General features: G+C 32.2%; 2 protein-coding genes and 1 non-coding gene across 19 annotated transcripts; all 3 read left to right on the top strand.

Moving 5' to 3' along the window:
* Nucleotides 1–7,719: 7,719 nt before the first annotated feature.
* Nucleotides 7,720–7,793, top strand: TRNAT-AGU (transfer RNA threonine (anticodon AGU)). Its single transcript has one exon. It is a non-coding gene; the product is annotated as a tRNA-Thr (tRNA).
* Nucleotides 7,794–8,640: 847 nt separating this feature from the next.
* LOC105170738 (SNF1-related protein kinase regulatory subunit beta-3) lies at nucleotides 8,641–11,626 on the top strand. Of its 5 annotated transcripts, none has more exons than XM_020696584.2 (5): nucleotides 8,641–8,830; nucleotides 9,169–9,293; nucleotides 9,999–10,070; nucleotides 11,049–11,098; nucleotides 11,167–11,626. In XM_020696584.2, the coding sequence occupies exons 4-5, from the start codon at nucleotides 11,072–11,074 to the stop codon at nucleotides 11,479–11,481; spliced, it is 342 nt and encodes a 113-aa protein (XP_020552243.1). In that variant the 5' UTR covers nucleotides 8,641–8,830; nucleotides 9,169–9,293; nucleotides 9,999–10,070; nucleotides 11,049–11,071; the 3' UTR covers nucleotides 11,482–11,626. The 5 variants fall into 5 exon arrangements, with proteins under 5 accessions (XP_020552243.1, XP_020552244.1, XP_011089940.1 ...); XM_020696585.2 differs by having other exon boundaries at nucleotides 9,999–10,066; XM_011091638.3 differs by lacking the exon at nucleotides 9,999–10,070.
* A 1,784-nt stretch (nucleotides 11,627–13,410) lies between these two features.
* LOC105170737 (SNF1-related protein kinase regulatory subunit beta-3) lies at nucleotides 13,411–16,868 on the top strand. 13 transcript variants are annotated; one of them, XM_088884441.1, is made up of 5 exons: nucleotides 13,411–13,570; nucleotides 13,982–14,078; nucleotides 15,088–15,202; nucleotides 16,245–16,294; nucleotides 16,363–16,868. In XM_088884441.1, the coding sequence occupies exons 4-5, from the start codon at nucleotides 16,268–16,270 to the stop codon at nucleotides 16,672–16,674; spliced, it is 339 nt and encodes a 112-aa protein (XP_088740567.1). In that variant the 5' UTR covers nucleotides 13,411–13,570; nucleotides 13,982–14,078; nucleotides 15,088–15,202; nucleotides 16,245–16,267; the 3' UTR covers nucleotides 16,675–16,868. The 13 variants fall into 13 exon arrangements, with proteins under 13 accessions (XP_088740567.1, XP_088740569.1, XP_088740561.1 ...); XM_088884438.1 differs by lacking the exon at nucleotides 13,411–13,570 and adding an exon at nucleotides 13,580–13,717 and having other exon boundaries at nucleotides 13,947–14,078; XM_088884439.1 differs by lacking the exon at nucleotides 13,411–13,570 and adding an exon at nucleotides 13,580–13,717 and having other exon boundaries at nucleotides 13,947–14,078; nucleotides 15,088–15,198.
* The last annotated feature ends 215 nt before the right edge of the window (nucleotides 16,869–17,083 follow it).

Consider the following 17,083-nt stretch of genomic DNA (forward strand, 5'->3'; position numbering starts at 1 on the left):
TTCTTATTTTTAACTATAAATTTATATTTATGCCATTTATTTATAAATAGATTGAATTATTATTTCATAAAATAGTGTTAAACTTTTACATAGTTTTAAATAAAAAATGAGTGACAGCAGCCACCCTATTGTACATGGTGAGCTAAATCTTCAAGTTTGGTCCCCATAATGAAAAAAGTTAAAAAGTGCGAATTTGTGGCTTAATTGAAGGTGGTGGCACACGGCGGCCAGAGGTGGGACGGAACCAGATCTTTTTCAGGTGGGGAAGACTTCACGTGGCTTTCACGAGGCTCTGCCGGAGTTATCACACCCCCCATCATGGTTTGACACGTGACACGCACCAACCCCCACTCTGCCAATCCCCTCTCCAACAACGACTTTTAGTTATAAATACTCGTCGGGACACACGATCCGTGGCTGTGCGAAATTTTTAAAAATATAGAATGAATTATAATGAGTTTTTTTAAATTATAAATATTTTTTTAATTAATTATCGTTTAATTAACTATAATGTGTATTTTTTTTTATAGAATTGTTAATTTTAGAAACGTATTTTAATTTTTAAAATAATATGATATATTTATAATTATGATAAATTTTAGAAAAATACGTTGTAATTTATCCAATATATATATACACATTCATGAAAAAGAAAATATTAAGCACACTTTTTATCATAATAAAATTAAAAAAATAAACTTATACTAACTATTGAAATACACTCAATTAATGTATGTGTAATTTAAAATGTTATTATATTTTTTGTCTGATTAAATAATAAAATCAAAGATAAAATAAATAATTTATCAAAATTAAAAAGAAATAATATTAAATATCCATGAATACAAAATTATTGCGAGTGTTAATTGACAAAAGTAGGATATCTTGGGAAAACACAAATAAATATTTTTTTATTCAAATTAATTACTTTGTGGGTCACATCTTTAATAAATAGTTAGATATATATTTTTATAATAAATTTATACTATTTATTAAGAGACAAACTCCCAGAGCAACCACTATTATTGGCAAAATACAGATCACCTAAAATGCCCATAATTCTATTTAGTTTTAAAGAATAATTATATTTTTTATTAAATCATTTTAGTAATAATTTCTTATTCGTATGCATTCAAAATTAGTTCATTTTATTAGGTTCAATAAAAATTATTTTACATTTCTTCTTTTTTTATTTAATTAAATATATAACGAAAACTTAATTATGTAAAAACATCGAATACCCTTCGACCGCTAGTTAATGTAAATTATATTATATTTAAATCCACTAAACAGACAACATATTTCATTATTGGGTTGGATATTGCATCAATGTAATATGCGTATATAAAATCTAGTCGCCGTATATATATTTTAAAAAATTAATTCACAGTAAGATATTTAAAATCTCAACATTAATTTGTGGGTAGCCAAACAAGTTTCTCAGATTGAAGAACAATAGACGGCGTAACTATCAGAGTCTTGACAACACACCTACAACTCTTGATTTCGTATCATTCTCGAATTTCGTGTCACATAATTTTTCACTGTAAAAAGTGGCGAGTGATGTTAATTCAAACATATATTTCTGATTATGAATAAATTCATATATTGCTTATCCAATGAGTATATGTAGGTTACGTTCAATACTGAATACATCGGTTTTAAATAATTAAGATATATATAGGGTGAATATCAATTTATCTTCATGTGATATTGAAAATGAACAGATTATTTTTTATAAAAATAAATAATAATTTATCCCCATGTATTTTAGTATAAGTAGACTTTTAGAATAAATTACATCTTTATAATTCAATTTTCACAAAGCGATAATTAATAGATTTTTTTAAAAAACGTACAATATTAGAAAGACTTCAAAAAAATCACTTATAAAAAAGTATTTTTTAAAATGGACTTTCATTCCAAACGTACATGCTCCTATACTTCATTTATTTATTTTTTTAGATTAATACCGATAAATAAATTATAATAATTAATCTCGATATATTAAACTATTAATATTTCAATTCAATAAATATATTAAAATGACTAATAATAATAAATAAATTATAATAATTTATACAAAAATGAGAAAAATACCAATACATATGAGATTCAAATATCATCCGTGATAGTAAATTAACGCATTATTTTGCTTGGTCTTCATACATCAGGATCTGTATTCATGAAGGAACATTAATTGGTGTTGGTGGTCACATTAATAGATTTTCATGCAGCAACGTTTGTTTATTATTCTCCACATAATATTTGTGATGAAACATGCACATCTAACACCTCAATGGTACCATTAGTAGGTGTGAAAGAGGTTTAAATATTTAAATATTATTAAAACATATATATTATATAAATATAATTTATTTAAAATCTATAATAAAAATATATCGAGTAGCGGATCACCCCATGTCGTGGATCCGATCCACGACTTGTCTTTATTTTTTTGGTCTAATTTTATTTTATAAATTAATTATATTTAATTAATTTTTAACAATATATTAAAATTCAAAAAATTATAATGTTAATATTGTATTAATTTTAAAAATACATTGAACTATACGAATGTAATAGTGTATATTTTTTATACAATTCTAAAAAAATACAATGAGCTATACAATTAATGTTGACAACCCCGCACCGGCACATTTGATTGTGTAGAAGAATCTCTTTGTTGGGTTTGTTGCCTTTCACGCGTTTGCAGCCAATCCATCCCGTTGTGAATACGTGATGTTTGGTTTCAATAAGGGTATGTAGAAATACAAATAGTAGTGTCGTGGACCAACTCAAATTTTGGGACATCTCAATAATCTTCAGAATGCACAAGTTCAAATACTTAGAATATGTATTCCTGTAAGCCATTAAATCCTTCACTATTTTCTGATTTGATATTCAGAGCCAACTCTCCCACAAAGATCCTTCAACACGATATTTTTTAAACGACTGGTGAAATTGGAACACACAAGCCTCAAGCAATACCGGTGCATGCCGTGAGGTGGCACAAAATTCGAATTTTCAGGTACTGCTTTAATGGTACAGGGATGACGGTCAGAAATATAGTACATTCCACGTCGCCCCCGTATAACATGTTTGCTCAATTATCTAAGAAACCACTTCCAAGATGAATATGATTCTTAATGGACAATTGCAAAAACAAGAGGGAGTACCTGTTGATTTCCATTCATGACAACAATAATCAATATTTTGTGCTTGTACTTTGTGGTCCCATCTACACTGATAAGTTTGCAACAATATTGGAACCCTTTGATATGCGGTTTGAACGTCCAGAAAAAGTACCATAGCACATATGCACCGGTTGACAGTTGGAAGGCTTTGTGTTCCAACTCAACAATAGTTCCTGGATATAGACATGTTCACCTTAAGGAGAGGATTCGAATGGTATAAGTTATGGCCGACAATTCTTTCAGACAACGTTGGAATCTTAGAGAAAAGATTTTGGGGAATAGTGTATTACGTTGTATATAATGTATATATAAATATATATAAATTGCTTAAAATTTGGACTCTTTATTTTTTACATTCAAATATAATGGTTGTTATAAGAAGGGTATAATAGTCAACTTAGCAAAAATTTAACCCTAACGGAAGGGGAGAGTATGCAATATTTTGGAAAACACAGGATTTTTTTTGCCTATTCTTTTAGCACAGAGAGTTTTTAGCTAAATTTTAAAAATATATGGGGGTTTTATGCAATTTTTCTGTTATAATTCTTCTAGTGAAGCATTTTTAGAGTTTTGACAACGTGATTGTGGGCTGGTTCCTACTCTCCTCATGGTCGTGGACATGGGATGAAACATTGTTGAAGCTAATAGGGTGTTATCCTAAAGCTATGATCAGCCGCTAAAAACTGCACGTAGGTTGGAAATCATGGCTTTATGTATTTCAATTGCATTATTTCAGATAACAGATACTTTTTTAAAATTTTAAATTATTCAATATGAATTTTTTTGGTATATTTTACTATTGTAAAACTACTAAACTAATTAGTAGTTTATATTTATAACAATAAATTAACATATAATACTATATTTTGGTATATTTATAATATAGTCTGCATTATGTAATCTATTTTATTACTTATAAATTTATGTAAAAATTTGATGATTCTCATGATTTAATCTAATAATAATAAAAAATTAGGTCGAGCTCGACTCCCCCCTTAGTATTATTATTATGGACATACTTGATTACATTTAGAAGTGGCAAATGGGTTGGATCTTAATGAATCGGTCTAAAATGTGTGTGATCCAAATTTTTTTGGGGATAATTATACTCTACTTTTTAAAATTTGATATAATTATATGCAGATTTTTTGTGTTTTAAAAATTACCTCTAGTATTTTTTTAGTTTTGCTTCCATTTAACAAATAGGACATTCTTTAGTCAAAATTCATTGAATTTGTTAACATTAATAAAAAAATAATAATAATACTGAATGAAAGTTCATAATTGCACTCGACTGGTGAAGATATATATACCTTCTCACACGCATTAATATGTAAATAAGTATAAGGCGAATTTAATCATAAAAAAAATTGTTTGAATTGCAATAAATAAAAATAAGTTAATTTGGGATAAACTAAATTTTTATCCATTTTTCTATTAATTTTGACTAATGGATGAACTTATTTGTTAGGCAAAAGCAAGCCTCAGGGATAGTAAATATAATTTTTCAAACTATAGGGGGTTATGTGTAATTAGACCAAACTTTATAAGAGGAGAATGTAATTGTCCCAATTTTTTTAGGAATGATTACACTCCTTTCCCTTGAGATTTGGTATAATTACACGTAAATCTCCTAGAGTTTGAGAAATTACATCTAACAGTCCCGAAGTTTGCTTCTATCTGACAAATAAGTCCCACCATTACTCAAAATTCACTAAATTTGTTGATATTAACAAAAAAGTTGAATGAAAATTGTTATTCACCCTCGATTGATTTATTAACGACTTATTGTAGGTTAAACAATTTTTTCGAACTAAGCTACTTTTATAACGGTAAAGATGTACCTCCTCACATGCATTAACACGTGAAATTGTATAAGGGTAATTTAATCATAAAAAGATTTATTTGACATCCGATAAGTCACTAATAAGTCAATCGGGGGTAAACATAGATTTTTTTCTAATTTTTTTTTTGTTAATATCAGCAAATTCGATGAATTTTGACCAATGAAGGGATTTATTTATTAGATGAAAGCAAATTTCAGAGGCATTGATGTAAATTTTCAAATCATAAGAGATTTACATGTAATTACAGCAAATTTCATGGAAGGGGAGTGTAATACGTGTAGGTATATCCGGCATAATACTCAAGCATCATTTAATTCAAACTATTTTTTCTTGTTATTTTTTTGGGTTAAAAAAATGAGGGCCGTCAATATTGGAGTTCTGCCATCATAATCCCATTTCAAAGTTTAATTATTTATTAGGGGTAATTAGTACTCTACTTTCGACATTAAAAGGTGTACCATAAATGATTAATTAAGCATCTAATTATCATAATCCATTGGCGCCGTCCATATCATTATTTAATTAAAGATTATCCAGGACTCTACTTGTGATATCTATAGTCTAAACTGCATGCATGCAGGTCAAGGATAACTTTTTAATTAAAAAAAACAGTATTTGACATGAAATAAATCAATTTTAAATATAAGCAAAATTTGGACTACGATGCAACATATTACCAACTTTTGTTAATAGCCAGTCTCTGGCTCCATGGGGGATTACGTGTAGGGACAAATTTGCGGTGGATTTGTCAAAATTTGAAGCTCCACTCATTAATTTTCTTTTTTCTTTTTGACTCGAGACTCAAGGAATTGGATCCAATATACATATTAGACAATGTTCAAAATATTAAAAAATATATATTTTAAAAAATACTTAATCCAATTAAAGAATTATAGTCCAATTAAGGTAAAAATAAGAGAAGAAAGTACACAAAGTTTAAGAAGCAAAATACCACTTCCGGTCCAGTTGAAATCTGCTGGTGAAGTCAAACCAATCTAAGTCCGTTTACAATATATTTGCGACTTGGTCAGCTCAATCAACACGTTTACATCACTTTTCACCTCACACAAAATATTATACGGAAGACATGTAGGTAGGGATAACCACACTAGCTGGATTTTCTAGATAAAGCGAGCTAGGCTCCAACAGGTAATATATTTTGTTGATGTGGTACTCCGATTCCTGCTAGCATGGTGGCGCATATACAATTGGACCAATAAAATCTCATGAAGGTAGGCTTATCAAAGAATCCGAAAATACCAACATCATGCTCAACCAACTCCCTAATTGTCTCATCTCTGTACTAAAAGAGGAGTCTAGATAGGTCAAAGGAAGCAACTTTACTCAACAACTCGAACTTCAATACCTTTACTAATTTAAGCTCACATAGCTCAATAATTTGCCGAAATCTCTGATTTTCACGCACTCCACATATACTTCATATCCCCAACTCAACCCACTGCGTGAAGGGTGAAGTCAATTTGCATGTCAACGATAATTAAGATTGAGAGGGAAAATTATTCAAAAAACAACCATCATATTGACGACACAAAAACTGATAATTTCAAGTCTATGTTGTTTGCTGCTGCTGCTGCTGCTGCTTCTTCTTCTTCTTCTTTCTTTCTTTTTTTTTTTTTTTTTTCGGCCTTAGGCTAGTAACTGCATTTTTAAACAAATTATGTAACATTTCACAGAATAAACTTTGGGCAAGTTACTTAGCAAATTTTGGAAGATGCATTGATCTCCTTCTAGTTCTCTTCGTACCTGTATGGACACGAATATGTCGATACGGATGCGATATCATATCATATGTATTTTATGTTAATTTTATGTATTGTGATAAATTAAGACATGTAATATTTGGCATCATAATTAAAGTAGATAATGAAAATAACATTAAAATAATATGAACGTGTTCTAAGTATAAGTTCTTAATTTCAAGTACATAGCTTAAAAAATGTACATAAATAATTCATTATTATAAGAAAATAGAGCTTGAAATATAAATCCCGACCTCTCTCCGGGTGAGTTCTCTCCATGAAATAGATAACGAAGAAAAAACATTGAAAATAAGAGATGAAGAAAAAAAAAGTGTTTTTCACAATCATTAAGAGTGAAAAGTCAAATTAAGTAATTTTTTTTTCTTTTTTTTCTAAGCCACCATACTTCTTGAAATTATAAAGAAAATCTAGTTGTGTCCTTATACGTGTCGGATACACTAAACAATATGTCCGATACTATAACCCTTTTTTCTTTTTATTTTTTGGACGAGCAAATGCCATGTGACGTATGTCGAAAGCGTGTTGATGTCTAATACATATTCTACGCTGCAAAAAATGATTTATCAAACTGTCGTCGCGTTGCGCTTGAACCAACAAAGTGATACTTGTTACTCTTCCCCACAAATCAATTTGCAAGTCCAAGGAATTTTATTGTTGGTATCAAACTTATAGAATTTTTAATATACACATCCACATATTCTTTGTTCCTCCTTTGAGGAGTAAAATGATCAGAAAATTTGCATGCAATCAAACTAGCAACCCCGAATCATAAGATAAAAATAGATGTGTATTGTTATAGAGGACTGGCAAAGAGAAATCATTAACGTAGAGCCACAGTTATTAGTTCATCTTCGCTCTTGTATATATTAGATGAAAAATGAGCACTTGACATCTGCTTTCGTAGCTCAGTTGGTTAGAGCACCCGTTTAGTAAGCGGGAGGTCTTGAGTTCGACTCTCAACGAAAGCAAATTCAAATCAACAGATTTTTAGCCTGTTTTCAATTATTTAATTTTCACCAAGCATAGTTTATTATACTTGCTGAACGTAATCACATTTTTGCTTTTCAGGCAACAGTACCAGAAAACACACACGAGTGAAAACCCGAACCGGTTGTCTGAGCTTTGAATATTAAAGTTAGGAATTAAGCTGCTTCACAAGTTTGATGCACACATCAAAATTTAGAATTCATGGCAAAATAAGTTAACTTGACTACCATGTAAAGGACACTACACTATTTATAAATTTTGGCTAAATGCAACAAGCCTCCACGTGGAAATTGTAATAAACAAAAAAAAATTCTTAAAAGAAAAATACAATGCAACCCCTCTGAAGTTTTAAAAGAATTGCAATGCAATCGTCTGATATGGAAGACAATGAGCTTCTATTTAAAAAATTTAGAAAAACCACATTGTTATATTTTAATATATTTACAGAGGCTAAAATTTAATTAATTCTATAAAAAACTGATGATAATCACAATATACGAAATTCAAAAAAGTAAAGGTCATCTCATCAACAGCTTTCAAGAGCGTGGATACGCCAACTAACTGGATTTATATGTCGGTCCTAAAGAGTCTACTAATACGCAAGCAATATAGTAAAATAAATGCCAAATTACATCTTACAAGAGAGACATTTTTCAATTTCTTATATGAACTACCAAAATTGGACCTAATTATGCTAACCAGACATTTGAGAGAGCTGCACTTCCAATTTAGTTAAGTGTAGGTTCAATAGAATGCAAGCCCATAAACTTTGAACAACTATAGGCCCAACTTTGTTTTCTTCATCACATAAATAAATATTAAATGGCCATCAACACATAATAATGAGGGATGTAAAATAATTCTCTGTACCGAAAAAGAGAAGAGGGTGACATAATTCTCTGCTCTGGAGGAAAAAGAAAAGGGTTGTTTTCTCACAAATCAAAGTAGAGGAAATTCATAGATGAACTCATTGACGCAAACATATAAGTCTCAAGAATCCAGTGGCGGATTTTACTAGGTGATTTGACTTTCTTTCTTTCGAAAGCTACGGATAAAGATTTCTTCTGTATCTTCTTTTCTGTTTTCTCTCGCTTGTAATTCTTTATGAATTCTGAGCTTTTCTTCTTCTTTTGTACGCTACCATGTTCTATTCTATTTTATTTTTGCTTTCAAATTATTGATGGGTTTTACGTGCTTTTTATTTAGTTTTTAGTTTCGTACAGGAGTTTGAGCTTAATTGGATTTTGAATTGGTTCTATGTTATCGGAATTTAGACTTATGCGTTCTGGGTTCTCTCAATTCCTCTAAATATGTGATGGGCTAAGATTTATTTCATTGCATGGATTTTTTTTGCAGATGAAAGTTTTGGGTATTGGGCCTTTTACATAAAGATTTGATTTTTCTCGCATTGAGTACTGAAGAGGAATTTGGGTAAGAGTCTGTTGATTGAGAAGTGAAGCAGCCAAGCCCACTTCACTGAGGTTCATTTCTGGTTTTATGATGCAATAATTTGGCCTCATTAACATTTATATTCGATTTTCTGTCAGTTTTGCATCTTGAAGTATTTTGTGAAAATGAACTGTTATTTTGCAGCGGTTGCATGTGACTGTCTGAATTTGAATTTCTTTTGTTTCAATTTTCTTCAATAAGCAGAAGATAATTTCTGTTATCTATGACAAGTAAGTAAATTTTATGAAAGTGGTCTCTTGGGTTTCTCCTTTAGATCAGGTTTTCGTTTCGGTAGCTCTCTTTGTTATCGGTGAAATGCAAATTTGCTAGAATTTTTTTATAGCATTTGCTGCTAATTATGTTTTAGTTTATGTCTCAGAGTTCTATGGTTGTAGATGGTTAGATGTTGGGTTTTAATCCGTTGCTGCTTTTATTGTTTACAAGATTTTTTAGTTCACAGTGTTTTCCACAGATTTCTAATGGCTGAAACCATTTCTATCATCAAAATATTATAGAGTCGTGGCCATGCTGGCTTCAGTTACGTGTCTTTATTTCTTTACGTGTTGGCTACTGAATACGTGTACATGGGTTGTGATGCATCGAAACTTTTGTAACATGATGGCAGACGCTACAGAAAGTAGCCTCATGTAAAAATGAGTTATGCCGACCTTTATCCAATTTAAAACTGCTAAATTTTAATTTTTTTCCATACGGTAAACGTAATATTCTTTCTGCAGTGAGGATAGCTACTGAGTCACGGCAATGGTCTTGTCTTCTATATTGTTACGTCACTGTGTGGGCATTGGTTGGTAAACACGCAGTCGATTCATGTTTAAGTTGTGCTAAGAATAGAATGAGAATTCTGAAACTCTTTTCTATCTTTACCTCAATGATAGACACTTGGCTTTTGTGTCAAAAGCATAAGGCTGTGACAAAAGCCAAAAAAAAAAAAAAAAAAAAAGCAAGAAATGCTGTGTATTGTCTGTGTTTCTGTTTGGCACAGGTGCAAAGATTGTCATTTGTAGTACTTATAGTTAGGGTGAAGCTTGTAACTGGCAAGCTGGAAGAACCTAAATGCCATAACCTTCCAGAAATACGCTATATACATAATTCAATATTAACCATCGGTACTATATCTTCGAGCATGCTTTCTTGCAAATTAAATTTTCCACTTTTGGTTGTGTAACATCCACAAAATTATCTCGCAATTTCCTAAAGTGGAGATCTTCTTTCTGAGAATCTCTTCTCACATGTATGTTCCTTTCCTAGATATAGTCTCATTCTAGAATGTCATGATTGCAAGAAAAATTGCAGATTAGGTTAGTCCTGCAGAAATATATGTAGCTTTAATAAAATCTCAAAATCTGTACTTCTCTGATCATTTTGTTATTAATATAGAGATGCCCTTTAGCTATGCAGAAATAAAGTTATTTTATAACTAAAGACTGAGATAGAAATTCTTTATGTTTCAATCAAACATGGAAATTCATTATCTTGTAGGTTGTAATGTTTCTGTATTCATCATGCTCTACTAGCACCTTCACTGGCCATTTTTGGAATCAAAGATTATGAGATTGAGACTAGTTCTAGTATTAGCCCTCTCTGTTTCTCGTATTTGGATTATGTTGCTTTATTTGAATTATGGTCTACATGCTCTTGTAGTGTTATTTGACCATGTTCTGTTCTAAGCAATTTGAGTTCAAAGCATTAACTGTCGTTTGATTAGATTCTCTTGTGGACCGGGTATTTGCACTGATGTTAATAAATGATCTCTATAATACTTTCAGGCTCTTTGCTTTGCTAGGATACAATGAGCGGCCCATATGGGGTAGATCAAGTAAGTCAGGAAACTTTGACACTGTGTGGCTCTTTCAGAAGTTCTCGTAAATGTATAATTGTTTGCAGGATCAAGTACGCGTCGCTGGATTTGATGTTCCCAGTTCACCAGATGCAAGTTACAATAACGTCTACCCTGCAAACGAGGAGGAAGGGCGAGAACCGCCTGCGCTGCCCCCCCACTTGCAGCATACTTTGTTAAACCATCCAACCAACAGTGATCCTTGTGCATCCATTCCATCACCCCAGAATGTCACTCTAAATCACCTTTACATTGAGAACAGAGAAGCTCCGCGATCAGTAGTGGCACTTGGGGTCACTCATCGCTTTCGTTCAAAATTCGTCACTGTTGTGCTTTACAAACCAGTGCCAAGAAGGAGGTGAAACAACAGCAGGTGATTTCTGTAATATTACTTCATTCGTTGGCCCTTTATCTCTGTATTGATTGATGCCGATGTAGAATGAACAAAATCTCAATTTGCCTTAAAAGAAGTAAAAGGATTTCCATAGGTTGCTATGGTAAAGATTCCTTGTGCTCTGTAAACTTACATTATCAAGGATAGATTTCTATTAGTCTGCTTCCCAGTGACTCAAAATCGGTCTTCCAGACCCTAATATAATTACTTGTCTTGTGTTGGGTTAACTTATTCCACCTAAAAACCCGGATACATTATCCTCTCTTATCTTACATTCAAAATAAAATCTACAAAAATATATTAAATACATATTTTGGGATCAAAATGATCAAATTTCAGGCCACCTTTCTAATTTCTCCATTTTTTTACCAATTGATTGCAAAATCCACTCCTCAATGCCAACAGGAAGAACAAATTTCTCCTATAAGAAAAATACTGTCATTTAAATATATTTGTGAAAATAGTTCAAATAATTAACTAAATAATTGATGAAAACTACCTTCAATAAATCTAGCATGTCATTCTTTTTTGACTTGGCACTTTACGCCAATACAAAATATCAATCGGAGCATATGCATGACAACTTACCTAAAAGACAAGCAAATTTTGATTTGTAGTCATCTATATATAGATGGGTCAAACTCATTACAGTGGACTTCAATATATATATATATATATATATATATATATATTTTCTGAAGATATATTAATATTTTTGAATCAATTAATATGCTATGACTACATTCAAAATTGTAAATAATTTTAAATTACCAACTACTTAGAATAAATAAAGAAACAACATGCTAATAACTTCATAACAAACAATAAACAACATACTACTATTAAAATGAACTAATTACCTACATTCATAAGACTCGAACTTTATATAGACAATATCAATCGTTCCCTTGAGGAGCTGTATTTTGCTGCCCGCAAACTCGTAAGTGAGACTACATATTTGTTAAGTAGAAGACCCCATAGTAACTACCTTGGTTGCCATGATGTGCCTGAACTAAAATGCCTCCAAGATATTTAATTCTTTCATAAAAAATACTGTCATTTGATCCGATTGGATTTGTCAATAAATCTTTGATTACACACATTTAAAGTTAATTTATTTTATTAGTTGGAATCATTTATCTATTCTATCTTCATTCTCATTCATTTATCACCGTCCTTCCTCCTCCGCATCCCCTATCTTCTTCCTCACCACGTCTCTCCCCGTCTTCAAATTCTTTGGTTCAAAAATCCCTCTTTGTCACCAAAATAAGGATCAAACATAGGGAAAAATAGTAAATTTATGTTCCCACAATTTGTTTGAATGGTGCACCTTGGTGCTGCTCATCGTCCGACTACGATGGAGTAACCGGGACGAATGAAATTTTTTTTTAATAATAAATTCATTATAATCTCTAAAACTAATAGCAACGGTGGAAGGTTATTTCATAGTTAATCGGTATGAAAAACATAACAAGTAAACATAAAATGACATGAAGTATCCCACTTACGATTTTATAAAGTAAACTGCATATAATCTATCCTACAACCCAAATAACTCATTCTCCAAGTAAACATGAGGCTTAGACTTAATATAATAGTACAAATATATACATAGGTCATGATTTACAGTAACTTCTTTGACTTCTTGAAATTCTTAAATGGTTGTCTAATTTATGAACTACCAAAATTGGCCTACGTTAACACTTGAGCTTGCTCCATCTCCAGTTTAATTGGAAAATTAGTGCAAATATTGGGCAAGGCTGGGGCCCAAAGCTACGTCTAGGCCCAACAATTTGGACCTCCATTTGCATAATTTTCCACCAACTATTGGCCCAACTCTGGTTTCTTCACATAAATAAATAACTATAATAAACACATAATAGTAGGAATGTTGATTAATTCTCTGTACCAAAAGAAAAGAAAAAAAGTAAATTAATTCTCTGCTCTGAAGCAAAAATGAAAGGGTTATTTTCTCACATATGAAAGTAGAGAGAATTGATACATACTCATTGACGCGAACGTATATGTCTTAAGAATCCATTGGCGGATTTTACTAGGTGATTTGACCTTCTTTCTTTCTTTCTTTTATAAGCTACAAATAAAGATTTCTTCTGTATCTTCTTTTCTCTTTTCTCTCGCTTGTAATGCTTTATGAACTCTCTGCTTTTTTTCTTCTTTTGCATTTCTACGCTACCATTTTTCAGGTGAAATTTGTGCTAAATGTTCTATTTTAGTTTATTTTCCGTTCAAATCATTGATGGGTTTTACGTGCTTTTATTTAGTTTGTAGCTTTGTATAGGAGTGTGGGCTTAATTGGATTTTGAATTTGTTCTATGTTATTGGAATTTAGACTTATGCGTTCTGGGTGCTCTCAATTCGTCGAAATATATGATGGGCTAAAACATTTATTTCATTGCATGAAATTTTTTGCAGAATATAATTTTGGTTCTTTGGCCTTTTACATAAAGATTTGATTTTTCTCGCATTCTGCATTGAGTACTGAAGAGGAATTTGGGTGAGAGTCTGTTGATTGAGAAGTGGAGCGGCCAAGTCTACTTCACTGAGGTTCATTTCTGGTTTTATGATGCAATAATTTGGTCATCAACATTTATATTGGATTTTCTGTCAGTTTTGCATCTTGAAGTATTTTGTGAAAATGAACTGTTATTTTGCAGTGGTTGCATGTGTTTGTCTGAATTTGAATTTCTTTTGTTTCAATTTTCTTCTATAAGCAGAAGATAGTTTCTGTTATCTATGATGAGTAAGAAAAGTTTATGAAATTGGTCACTGTGGTTACTCCTTTAGATCAGGTTTTCGTTTCGTTATCTCTCTTTGTTATTGCATTTTGGTTTGGTAAAATGCAAATTTTGTTTGAACTTTTTAATATCATTTCCTGCAAATTATGTTTTCGTTGAGGTCTCAAGAGTTCTATGGTTGTGGATGGTTGGGATCCGTGCTTTTATTGTTTACAAGTTTCAGTTCGTAGTGTTTTCCACAGATTTCTAATGATTGAACCATTTCTATCATCAAAATGGTATAGAGTCATGGCAATATCGTCTTCAGTTACATGTCCTTATTTCTCTTTGTGTTGGCTACTGACTACGTGTCAATGGGTTATGATGCGTGGAAACATTTGTAACGTGATGGCAGACACCACGGAAAGTAGCCTCATGCAAAACTCAGTAACGTGAAGATTTATCCAATGTTAAACTAATTTTAATTTTTTTCATATGGTAAACGTAATATTCTTTCCACAATGAGGATAGCTACTAAGTCATGGCAATGATCTTGTCAGTTTCTACATTGTCATGTCACTTTGCGTGGCCCTTGGTTGGTAAACACAACTGATTCATCTTTAAATTGTGCCCCTAGAATAGAATCCGAATTCTGAAACAATTTTTTGCCCCGAGAATAGGATCCAAATTCTGAAACAATTTTTGTCTTTACCTCGATGACCAATACTTGACTTTTGTGTCGAAAGCATAAGGCCTAGATAAAAAGAAAAAAACAGATACTGCATGATGTCTATGTTTCAAAGGTTTCCTTGTTTTTGATCCTTTTTACCGTTTGGCAGAGCTGTGAAGATTGTTGATTTTAGTACTTATATCGAGAGTGAAGCTAGTAACTGACAAGCTGGAAGAACCCAAATGCCATAGGCCTTCCAGAAATACTCTATATACTATCTGTCGGTACTATATCTTCAAAAATGCTCTGTCACAAGTTAAATGTTCCTCTTTTGTTTGTGTAACATCCACAAAATAATCTCGCAATTTCCTAAAGTGGAGATCTTATTTCTGGGAATCTCTTCTCACATGGATATTCCTTTGCTAGATATAACCTCATTCTAGAATCTCATGATTGCAAGAAATTGCAGATCAGGTTAGTCCTGCAGAAATATATGGGGCTTCAATAAAATCTCAAAGTCTGTGCTTCTCTGATCATTTTGTTATCAATAGAGAGATGCGATTTAGCTATGCAGAAATATATGGGGCTTCAATAAAATCTCAAAGTCTGTGCTTCTCTGATCATTTTGTTATCAATAGAGAGATGCGATTTAGCTATGCAGAAATAAAGTTATTTAATCAATACAGACTTAGATAGAAATTCATTATTTTTCGACCAAACATGGAACATCATAACCTTGTGGGTTCAAATGTTTCCGTATTCATCATGCTCCTCTACTGTTCAAACATGTGCTGGCTACATATCCAAAGCTTCATTGACTTTGCTAGACCTTTATATAAGCTGTAAAGAAATGTGAAAACTTTTTTTGCTTTGATGCGAAGAGGATTCAAACGCATAGAGCAGCACATAATTTCAGGAATATGAAAATGCATAGATATCACTCTACTTCTGTAATGTACATTGGCCTCTGTTTAATGTATTTCTTTTACTGGCCATTTTTGGGATCAAAGTTTAGGAGATTGAGGCTAGCCTTCTCTGTTTCTTATATTTGGATAATTTTTGTTTTATCTTACTTTTTATCTTTTGGGGGGGGGGGGGGGGGGCGTTGAATTATGGTCTACTAGCTCTTGTAGTGTGTTTTGTTGTTTTAGGTGCAGTATAATCCAAATCTCTACCTCATCTATTTCATGAACCAAAATCAAGTTGACAATTTCTATAAATAATAACAATGTGCAGCTGCTCTAAGCATTAACTGTCATTTGATTAGATTCTCCCCCATACACTGTGCATTTGCGTGCTAATAAACAGTCTCTATAATACTTTCAGGCTCTTTGCTTCTCTGAGATACAATGAGCGGCCAGTATGGGGTAGATCAAGTAAGTCAGGAAACTTTAACACTGTATGGATCTTTCAGAAGTGCTCATAAATGTATAATTATTTGCAGGATCAAGTGAGCGTTGCTGGATTTGACGTTCCCAGTTCACCAGATGCAAGTTACAACAACATCTACCCTGCAAACGAGGACGAGGGGCGAGAACCGCCTGCGCTGCCCCCACACTTGCAGCATACTTTGTTAAACCATCCAACCAACTATGATCCTTGTGCATCTGTTCCGTCACCCCAGAACGTGACTCTAAATCACCTTTACATCGAGAACAGAGAACCTCCACGATCAGTAGTGGCACTCGGGGTCACTCATCGCTTTCGTTCAAAATTCGTCACTGTTGTGCTTTACAAACCGGTGCCAAGAAGGTGAAACAACAGCAGGTGATTTGTGTAATCATTACTTTGTTTGTTGGCCCAGAATTACAAAAATTGCAATTTAGCCTTAAAAAAGAAAAAGGATGTCCATATGTAGTTACGGTAAAGCTTCTCTGTGCTCTGTAAACTTCATTATCAAGGATAGTTTGACAAGAGATTTGAATTGAATATCATATTTTATCCAGTTAATTAGGCCTATCTATCAATGAGTATGATAATGCCCGACTCAGGTCCATACGTGTAAAGACGCCCATGATATTAAGAGCAGATAATTAATCATCAAGTCAACAGAGTGATCCTCCGTTTATCACAAGTTGTCGGGTCGATGGAGACACATTACACTATTTGCAATTTGTATCCATCACACCCTTTCACAGCCTCCTAGAGTTCTTCCACCACAGATA

The sequence above is a fragment of the Sesamum indicum genome, linkage group LG9, assembly GCF_026168435.1.
Source record: "Sesamum indicum cultivar Baizhima isolate 11 linkage group LG9, ASM2616843v1, whole genome shotgun sequence".
Taxonomy (NCBI): Eukaryota; Viridiplantae; Streptophyta; class Magnoliopsida; order Lamiales; family Pedaliaceae; genus Sesamum; species Sesamum indicum.